Source organism: Sinocyclocheilus anshuiensis, unplaced genomic scaffold, assembly GCF_001515605.1.
Source record: "Sinocyclocheilus anshuiensis isolate Anshui unplaced genomic scaffold, SAMN03320099.WGS_v1.1 scaffold50, whole genome shotgun sequence".
NCBI lineage: Eukaryota > Metazoa > Chordata > Actinopteri > Cypriniformes > Cyprinidae > Sinocyclocheilus > Sinocyclocheilus anshuiensis.
The window spans coordinates 260371-271690 of NW_015542382.1; the positions used below are offsets into that span (position 1 = coordinate 260371).

Sequence of the window (11320 nt, forward strand, 5' to 3'; positions counted from 1 at the left end):
AGACTGCTAAATAGTAATATATTCTGACAGTTTAACGTTAAATTAAACTTTTATTTTGACGGGTTGCCGTGAAGAACTTGCAGCTGCTGTGTATGTGATATGACGGTAGTTTTCTCAAATGAAACGGTAAAATGCTAATGACTAATAAAGTGACTCTCAGAGCAGCTGGAGATGACATTCGTGTTCATATCATCATACAGTGAGACGGCAGAAGCTGAAAACACCGCGATCGTCATCCGCGCTTTAGTATGTGTAGTGTGCACAAAACAGTGCGCTGCGCCATCTGCAATTCATTCATTCATTGCGGAAATCATGGTGCCTTATGCGTGATATCAAATTCTTCCGCAGATTTATAGTATTACTATAGCACTTCACCTGAGCATTGCGAATCACGCGTATGGCCATGATAAGCGCTGAATGAATGACAGGCTTTCTGTTGTAACATCGCGCAAGGTAAATAAGAGTGACATCTAGTGGAGAAGACTAATGATAAGATTCACGTTAATCAGATCTTGTTTTAAATGTGTGCTGAAATAAATCCCGGAAAAGATAGATTCGCGGCTTTTGAGAATCGATATCAAATCGACGTCGTTTAAAAAAACGATTAATCGAAAAATCAAATTTTTTTTGCCCAGCCCTAGAGTACGCCCATCAACATGCTTCATTTGTTAATTCGTTAGCCATTGTTAAATTAAGAAGAAACTATGTATGTTATGTCTGCTGTGATTTACATAAGAAACAGATGAAAGGAGATATTGGGCAGAATGTTCATGCTGCACTGTTCCAGACAATGTTTTTAAACTCCAAAAACATATTAAAAAGTTCCAAAATGCCCCAGCATTGTGTCATATTGAGTTGTTATTCACTAAACATCTTGCTTTCTCCTGCCACTTCCAAAGATAATTGAGATTTGTCCATATTCACTTTGTTTGTGAAAACAAAAGGTTTAACATTAGTGATGCCAAAATGCCATTGGCTCCTTGCATCTCACAACCAGTCGCAATGAGGCAATATAAAATATGCACCTTGCATGTGAGATTTGAAAATGATGGCTTATATCTTGAATAACAAACAACTTACATTGATCAGGGCGCGCAAGATTTCAAAATCCCTGGTAGCCCTTCAGGCAGGCATTCTTCAGAATTTGGTAGCCCAAAAATGAATTTAACTAGCCCGAATAAAAGATATTGTATTTTTTCTTCAAATAACAAGTCAAGAGAGTAGGGGTGCAACGGATCACAAATCTCACGGTTCAGATTATATTACATTATCATATCACATTTTGAGTCACAGGTCGGATTATTTTTCAGATGAGCAAAAAAATAGGGTTCTTTATTATTTAAGTAACATTTATTTTTTAAAGAACAATTTACTACTTTGATACCACAGCAAAAACTAGTAGCATATAGGGATGTAACGATTCACTCAACTCACAATGTGATATGATTCACGATACTGATTTCACAATACAATTTTCTCACAATTGATTTTTTAACAAAATGAGATTCAAGACAGATTTTTTTTAAAAAGGTGTCCTTTTGTTATTTATCAGACCAAAAGGCTGCACATTACTTTGTGAAATTGAAAATGTCAAAACAATATACTAACTTGAAATTTTTAAAACAAATCACAAATCAAATAAATAATACAAATAAAATAAATTTCTCCATGCAAGTAAACTAAGGTTTTGCCTGTGTATTTTAATCACGATCCAAACAAAAATGCTGTATACATGTTATTTAGATTGTAAAATTTTGAAATTTGAAACAAAAAACAAACTTTAGCTTTGTGATACTACATAAAAAATCTGAACGAAACAAAAACAGCAGACGGGCTGAATGAGACGCAAATGTCACTCTGACAGCAGGTGGTGCTTAAACAGCAGGTATTTATAAGCTACTGCCCCTTTAAGACCGAATGCACAGAGCCAATATAATGATGCACGTGCGATTTCTTTCTCCACTGTTTACGTTCAAGACATGAAAATACTTGTCGAGATAGTTATTTTGAGATAAATTTGCGTGTATGTGTCCGTTCAAGCAAAAGAGGAATCAATTCTGTGTTCATGCTCTGCCTGAAACGCCGCTCTGTATGTGCGCGCTTTGAGCACCAAACTGAATTCTTCATGCGCATGAATGGTTTAAAATGCTTGAATGTTTAAATTGGTAAGACTTTAGAAACTATGATCCGTTTCACCCCTACAAGCGAGTGAACAATGCGAATTAAGGAAGGGATTTTATATCACTATTCAAGATAGCCCGTCGGGCAGGGCAGTGATACATTTTGGTAGCCCGACTGGAAAACACAATAGCCCCGGGACGTCGGGCTAGCGATTTTGCGAGCCCTGTTGATCAATAATTTGTCACAGAATAACAAGTTTACAGTATGAGATGTTAGATTAGCAATCTGTATATTTTACATTCTTTTAAATGGTTGATCTATGTAATGCTTTGTTTTTTAATAATAGCAAAATCATTCAGTATTTTAATGACGATTTTCATTAAGAACTTGATAATGCTGAGAACAAGATAATTCTGATATAAATCAACTACAGTGTGTTGCTCACAAAAAGGCTTTAGAAAACTTTGAATATAGTGCACAAGTCATACTTTTGTAAAGCTTGAAAGTCCTTTGTCACTGTATGCTTGTATTTTATAGTTAAGAGCAGCATAAATATTCTTTAAAATGCCTCCTTGTGTTCCATGAAAGAAAGCCATATATATGGCTATATTTTTCCTGTATATATTTGGTGAAGTATACCTTTAATGGAGAAGGCGGCTACAGAACTGAATCTAGTAAAACAGAAGTGGGTTTTTGTCAGTTAGGTGACGTGTTTTGACAGAAAGCTCAGGCCAGTGGATTCTCATTGAGGAATAATTTGTTGCATCTGGAGGGCTGTTGGGTGGAGGCTGAATTTTGGCGTCCGTTGCGTGTGTGCGCTTCTGAAGGTGGGACGTTGCATCACTGGAGGGTCTGTTGAGGACACAAAAGCAGCGTTGTGCCCTGGTCATGTGATGCCTGTTCGGAAAGCTCCGACCATGTGATCCTGCCTCACAGAATGCTGAGTCGAACTTACAAAAGCTGCCTCACTCTTGAGATGTGAGCATGATAGAAAAAGACTGAGAAGGGAAAGATACAGAGCCATTAAAGAAGAAAGACGTAGAGAAACAGGTGTGGATGACAAAACAGGAAATTAAAGCAATAGAGTGCGACAACTCTACGGTGCAGACTGCGTTCAATTCTCTCATTCGGTCCTTACTCACTGTTTCCTTGATGGTGCTGTGGGGAAGGTGGCTGTCTTTTGTGAAGTCAGTTTGTTGGAATGTGAAGATTTTGCAAGGACAAGAAGCAATGGCTGAAGTGGACCAAGAATGTTTCCTAGGGAATTGGAATACGTCTTGGAATGGAAGGGGAACAATGTGGAATTGCACAGCTGCACCAGGAACAATAGGTTGGAAACAGATGAATTGCTGCTTGAATTTCCTTGATGCTATCTAATAACATAGCTTGTGCTGAATTGAAACATACCCTTCAAGTAATAGTACACTCATGAAGCTATTCAGCCAGAAAGTGATGAGTTATTGTAGGCTATATATATTTCTGTTTATTTAATGAGCTGAAAATACAAGACAAGTTGTTCTTTAGCAGCGGTTATGCTCTAATGGGGAAGTTGAAACTTGTCATTTTGTGATTTGCGGATAACATGTTCCAGATGCATCTGTGAGGAAGTGTGTGTGTCACGTTGTTGCCACACCCCTATATGTCCCTGCACAGACTTTGTGATTGCGTTGCTGTGGCAATTGGGCAGGGAATTTATTAGAGCACTTTAACAATATTTTAGTGTCTGTTGCTATGGCATCTTCATTTACTCTTCACGATTAATGAGAGGAATAACGAACATCCGTACTGCCATGCAGACATTTTCCAGAAAATGTCTCATTTATTATGACCTTCTACTATGAACAGAAAATACAGTAAATTTGAATGCGGATTAAAGCAATCTCCAAAAATTTGCAAAAAAAAGCACCATAAATGTAGCCCATGCAACTTTCAATGCGAGCGGTTACACCACACGTGCCATTATTTGAGTGTACACGAACGTGAATGAGATTTGAGAGCTGCAGTGGAGGGGACGATATGAAATAACTCCAATTTTGGTTCCAAAGCAAACTGTATGACGACAGAAGACTTGAGGTGCATCTCAGTTCGCTGTATACATAGTCCAAGTAGTGCATTTACACTAATAATAATTTGAACAAGAAGCACACTTCAAATACCCAAATGATGTACCTATTTATTAAAGGGGTGGTTGACTGTTTTTTTTAAGGCTCGATTGTGTTTATGGGGTGCAATATAATGTGTTAATGTTAACGCATTATTTTTCACTAGGGCTGTGCAGTATGGACAAAAAAAACCTATCGCGATTTCTTTGAACAATTTTGCAATTTCGATAGGGCTGCACGATTAATCACATGCGATATTTAACGCGCATCTTGTCAGAAAGCCGGTTCTGTAATCAGCGGTAAATCTCCATCACCTGCGTGCTTTCACATTGAGCAGCATTAACTACACAGAGCCGTTGTTCACTGATGAGCTGCGCAAAAAATCGCGCGAATATGAACGATGCGATTAATTGTGCAGCCCTAGATTTCGATTTTAATCACGATTTTGACACACACAGACATGCTTTTTTACAGTCATTAATGCATTCAGTGTGAATTTGAAACATATTTCCAAAAGAAAACCAATTAGAGCTTTATCAAAAAGCTGTACCATGTATCTATAACAGACATAAAGCAAAATAATCACTAAGTAAAGGTGTAACAAAATGTCTCTAGAATAGACATATGGCAGAAAAAAAAAAATCCCGTGTCCAGGGATTTTTTTTTGCCATGCATTGGCAGAAAGCCCCTCCCTCAGAAATACGCGATGGGCTCAGATTGGTTCACTGGCCCAGTGTGTTGTGATTCGCTAAACCGTGCGCATCTATCGATTTTTACAAAGCTCATCGGTCTGAAAAGCGAGGTGTGCTCTGATTGGCCAGCTATCCAGTGCGTTGTGATTGGCCGAATACCTCAAGCGTGTGACGGAAATGTTACGCCCCTTACCATACTGTGATGCCCTGTCCGGCCGGAGCGATGAGACAAAAACATTAAAACCCATTACAAACGAGGCATTTGTTGCATCCAGTGGGGACATAATTACGGATTATAATGGCTTATACTGTCTTTTTACGCATTGCGTTGCATTGCGCCGCGTAAACATAAAACCATGTCTGCATTTGTGATCGGAGAAATGACAAACAAGTGCTACTCTACACTGCTCAAAACTCGCCTTTGAATCGTCAGTGGCAAATCCTTTATATTAAAACGTACTTACAGTCTGTGAGTCAGAACAGCCGGCATTGTAGTCTACTCTTCCAGGATCAGGAAACAGTCCTCCATAAAATGTGCTGCACACAAATGTATATTTGGGTTGAACTGTTCTGGAACAGTGTTGTAAATACAAGTTAACCACTGATTTCTAGTCGTGTCCTCTTTTGGAAGACCAAACAAAGTAGTTTCGCTTTCACAACGAAACACACGACGGGCTAGAGTGAGCGGCAGCCAGAGGGCTAGAGTGAGTGGAGGCCGGAGGGCTAGAGTGAGGAACGGCCGGGGGCTTGAGAGAGGCGTGGCTGGCGGGCTTGCGGCAATCACATGTGACAACCCCGGGCTGGACTCCACTTCGTCCACGGGTTTTGACGGCATGGTAACAACTCTTCCTCTTCTCTAAAGCAGCGCAACATGGCCTCGCCCCCTTTGTTGCATGTTCCTGAGGGCGGGGTTTATCTGATGTCACACAAACCCAAGAAGTAACTCGTAGTCCCTACCAGCCGTTTTTGTAGACATTAAACTGCCATAACATTTAAAAGATATCTCCGTTTGCATTGAACTTTCAGCATTGTAACTTTGCAGATATTGTTTATGCTCAAACAGCTACATTACACACTAACTAACGTTAAATAAGTGAAATAGCAATCAACCACCCCTTTAAAAAAAAATATAAGCGTTGAATGTTAGACACTTCAGGCAATTAATTGTTACAGCTTTAATTACATAGAGGAAGGGAACAGGCTATCAGATTCTGACACAAACTAGCCATTCAAATGTCATGTGCTAGACAGTACATAGTACAGTTTAAGTGCATATTATCTACTGTCATTTGGGGCACTTATATATAGCACACAAGTTGTATATGGTGATGAATTTAAATATCTTGGCCAAAAACAGATATTTTGGATAATTTAATTTTAGAATTATTCTCTGACAGTTGGTTTTTCCTCAGTTGGCATTATTTCACAGCCCTCTACGGACACCTTGGCAATTGAATCGCCATTGGCTAGTCAATGTAGAGGGTTGTTTCACTAACATTTAAGCTCTTAACATTTTTTTTTAAAATCTTAAACGAGAAATAGCAGAATGCATGTGAAATCTCTTTGTAATACAAAAGAAGAAAAAAAAAATCATTATCACTGTTAGTATTCAGTATACCTTGAATAGTTTATGCATAATTGCATGTTTTTTTTTAAACCTATCTAACCAAAGTAATGATTTCCATTCACATTTACTCTTTCTGGAAACCTGAAATGGCACTTTAGGCTGATAATTCTCAGTGACTGGAATTGTAATTCATCCTTTTGAATTACATTTGGCATTCTTTTATGGTGCTTTTTTGTAGAATGGTAAGAACATTCTGCTAAACCTAATCTTTTCATTGATAAAAGAATGTTATACAGATTTGGAACAACATGAGAGTTTATAGATAATGAGTAGGGTTGGGAACCGAAAACCGGTTCTTATTCAGAACCGGTTCTGTTTTTTGAAAAGAACCAGAACCGTGAGCAATTTCTAAGTTTCGGTTCCGAAAATGGTTCTGGTGCGACACGTGACCAAGCGCTGTGAGCAGCCTTGCGCCGGCGTTTCCCGTAAAGGATGTCACAAACCAAATAACAGAAACGCCGCCCTGCCTCTTTAATTACTGAGCACATTGTTTCTCCACAGACTTTTAACTGCCGAACACATAGTTTTCCACGACTGTATGCGCACTCGTGTCTTTGATAACTGTGCACGTTGTTTTCATTCATTTTAAATGTTTAAAAATGTGGAAACCACTCATTGCATCACACCATCTCCTCATTGCATTATTATTTGTAAAATAGGGGCTTTATGGAGTGTGTGTATACATGGTTATAAGTATAACAGTTAATATTTCATTAATTTAGGGAAATTAACAAGTGTCTTAGCCCTCAAGGGACTATTTGGCCAACCAGCTTATTCCTGCTTGAAAAGCAAAATGTTATTGATAGTGTAAAAAACATCAACTTTGAAGCACATGTGATTGATGGACTAGCATTACTCAACATTACTTACTACCTTCCAGCAACACTACATTCAATGAAGGTAAAATAGTAAAAAAAATAAATATAATAATAATAGTTCATTTAAATGGAACTGGAATCGTTAGGCAAAACTGGAACCGGAAAATTTCTAACGATACCCAACCCTAATAATGAGAGAGCCTTCATTTTTAGTTGAACCATTTCTTTCGTTTTCAGTGGTTTGAGCATGTGCATGTTACCACTGTTGTTGCGTCTCTGTGTCACTTTAGCTGTCTGGAGCGTGGGTGCAGTCACTCAATAATTTAGCTGCTAGACTGTCCCACTGACGCTTCTTCTTTCCCTCCCATTCTTTCTTTGTAAGAAGATGAATTGAGAAAGCCTTTTAATCTGCTAGTTTTTTTTTGTTTTTGCAGCTGCAGTAGTTGTCATTTCAGCTCCACAAACCAAAGTATGTTGGCTGTTGCCATGGCCTCAGTGTTTCACAGGCAGGCTTCCTGTTTTGGTGTTCTGTTCCTTAGCAAGAGTGAGTTTCCTGTTGAACCAGACTGAGAGAACAGGAGAGCAGGTCGCTTTGGCACTGCACATGAGGTTCATGTTGTTTTTGCAGTGCTATTGATCTTTTTTTTCACTTTTGTCTTTTGTCTCTTATCCTGCTATCTGACTGCAGTGCTGGAGTTTGCCACAGTGGGTCAGCAGAGTGTGGGGTATGAGTCATGACGTCTGTGGTGCTTGTAGACAGTGGAGGAGCGGTGGTGGAGTATGTCACAGCAGTGGACGACCATTTAACGGTAAGATTTTTACCACTACAAAATAATTTTTAGCATATCTATACCTTTATATTATTTTGCTGCTGGTCTCGCATTAAAATGGCACATCCACAGAGTTCTTTTCCTGACTGTCTGATGTTCTCAAATATGGCGAGCTCCAATGTGATTGGCTGACATGACACAATTCGCAGGAGTTAGGCTTGCCATAATCTTGCACAGTCATACTTTTAACTACTGGCCTGATGTTTGTTGACTTTGTAGTTTATTCTGGCAGGAACTTACTGAAGATCAGCCAATCAGATTAGAGCTTGCCAGATTCAGAAAGTGTTTACCATTTTTTTGTGCAGTTTACATCAGATGGTCAGTGAGACTGAACAGTAAAGTCTGATGCTAAGTGTTAGAGTGCTCCTTTTTTGAATCACAGACAAGTTGTTGAAATGTTCACCAGTGTACCAATTTATTCAACATTTTCCTAAGTTATATCCGATTTTGTTTTTTAAATCTGGGTGAACCCTAAGTTGTTACCAACTTTAATTCAGTATCGTGATGCATTTTAAACAGAATATTGAATGAGAAAACAACTGGTTTTGATTTTAGCGCACGTCCTTGGCATCTCATTATCAGAGAAGGAACGCCATTGTAATGTGGAAGCAAATTTCCAGATTTTGATTAAAGGTTATGAAGATAAACTTTTTTTCTGTAAATTGCATGGATGAATTGTTCTCCACTAGACTATTTGTATATTTACTGTTTTAATTTTAGTTTAAGTTTTAGTCATCTTGTCTTTTTAATTAATTCAATTAATTATTAATTCATTTGTCAGTTTTAGTAATTTTAGTATTTCAACTTATTTATTTCAGTTAGTTGCCAAGTAGTTTACGTTTTTCATGTAATATTTATATTTCATATTATTTCCCCTTTATTTCAGTTACTGAAAATTAATTTTAGTTAAGAATAACAACACTGTGTGCTAACAGAGTAAATTAATTCTGATAGCATGTGTCTCTTAAAAAAGAAAATTGTTATTTGTATTGTGGTCATTTTACATGTTGGTCAGAACATCTTTTCCTGTAAAAGTAGGCAGTTTTGGTCAGAATAAGCTGCAAAGTGGATCATGTGATGCCAATAGTAAAAATAACTAATTACTAATAATTAGTAAATTACTAATAACTATAAGGTTTCAATAATCTTCCTAACCAGGGAAATATACAATATACTTATAAAGACAGGTCAGAATAAGCTGCAAAGTGGATCATGTGATGCCAATAGTCAAATTACTAATTACTAATAATTAGTAAATTACTAATAACTATAAGGTTTCAATAATCTTCCTAACCAGGGAAATATACACCGCAGTTATAAAGACAATGACACAGGAACGATATCGTTGGAATCACTTTCAGAAAGATTTTTTTTTTTCCAGCTGGTGAACAATTAAAACACTGAAAGCCAATCTGCAGCATGTGCTTATAATACACAGAAGGTTATAGTCCACTGGTGTGGATGCTAATATAGTTAGCATTATAGTAATGTTTGTAGCAAAAGTCTGTGAAAGTCCATTTAGTTTTTTGTCCAAAGTGTTCATCAGTGTAGTAAAACTTAACAGCGACTCTTGAAATCTTATTTATTAATTTTTTTAGAATGAATGTTTAGAAAGTTTATTTTTAGATTTCAGGTTTCTTCTTGTTCATGAAACCTCTGTTCTCTGTCTAGGAGGAGGGTGTGTATGAGGTTGAGGGTGAGATAGAGGGAGAGGTGGAGTACCCTGCGGTGATCGTGGAGCCGGTGCCCGGTGTGCGGTTGGAGCAGGGCTTCGCTGCTCAGGTGCTGGTGTACGATGATGAGACCTACCTGATGCAGGGAGTTGCTGAGGAGCAGGAGGTGGAGACTGAAGTGCTGGAGACAGGTGAGAACACTGTTACCACATAACTACTATTCTGTCTTTCTCAGCTGATTTTCACTCAACTTATACAAACACCTGGTATAGGAAATTTGAAGATAAAAACCCTTTTGTGCTTCAGCATCACTGCATGGAGACATATACACAGTATTTAATGTAAGCACACTAAACATAAATGCTCTCAGTTACATTACCTCATAGGCTTAGTCGGAAAATCTGAAAGACTGCGATTTAATGAAATGTATGCACTGCATGTTTTAGAGCAAATCGCTACACTTTGTTCATTTACATGCAAGCAGCTCATTAATCGTTGTTTTCAGTGTTCCATACAAACTCATCTCTGCATGTGCTGTGAGTTTGGGTTGCTTATAGACACCCTGCAGTTTTCCACCCAAAATAAAAGCTCTGTGGCGTAATGTTGGAAAGGAATTACAACAGACATAAATACTAGTAATTGTGGTAGAACTAGAACAACTAGTGTTGTTCTGTTGTAAAATAAAATAAAATTATTATTATTATTAAATTAATTTTTTTTTATTTTGCAATATTAATGTATCTATTGATTTATCATTTGACTCATGCTAGAGTAAAATATTTGAATAATAATTTATTATTATTATTATTATTATTATTATTATTTATTATTATTATTTATTAGTAGTAGTAGTATTGAATACTCATATTAATTGGGAGGGTTCTTTTTATGTCCTTGCCTGATCACATGCCTTTATAAAGGACCTGTTTTTTAGATGCATTCCAATTATTGACACATTTCATATTTATTATTATTATTATTATTATTATTTATTATTATTATTTATTAGTAGTAGTAGTATTGAATACTCATATTAATTGGGAGGGTTCTTTTTATGTCCTTGCCTGATCACATGCCTTTATAAAGGACCTGTTTTTTAGATGCATTCCAATTATTGACACATTTCATTAAAAAAAAAAAAAGTTGTCTGCATAATTCGATATACATCAACTTCTAGCCATTCAAAACACATCTGTAATGAATTTCCCATTAAAGTGGCAGAAAAACCCTTTGCACACACTTTACCACAACTACCAGTCTTACTTAAAGGGGTCATATGATGTTGCTAAAAAGAACATTTATTTGGTGTATTTGGTGTAATGAAATGTGTTTATGCGATTTAAGGTAAAAAAAAACACATTATTTTCCATATAATGTACATTATTGTTGCTCCTCTATGCCCCGCCATTCTGAAACGCGTCGATTTTTACAAAGCTCATCGTTCTGAAAAGCGAGGT

General features: G+C 37.2%; 1 protein-coding gene across 4 annotated transcripts in view; it reads left to right on the forward strand.

Annotated features, from left to right (window-relative positions):
- LOC107692595 (ETS-related transcription factor Elf-2-like) overlaps positions 1-11320 on the forward strand; it is a 26849-nt gene that overhangs the window by 8290 nt on the left and 7239 nt on the right. For 2 of the 4 annotated variants that reach the window (XM_016491716.1, XM_016491719.1), the window contains exons 2-3: positions 8049-8169; positions 9862-10054. In XM_016491716.1, coding sequence (XP_016347202.1) covers positions 8095-8169; positions 9862-10054 — 268 coding nt within the window. In that variant the 5' untranslated portion in view covers positions 8049-8094. Of the gene's footprint in view, positions 1-2953; positions 3452-7834; positions 7905-8048; positions 8170-9861; positions 10055-11320 lie in introns of those variants that run through there. The other 2 variants (XM_016491717.1, XM_016491718.1) reach the window with 2 other exon arrangements.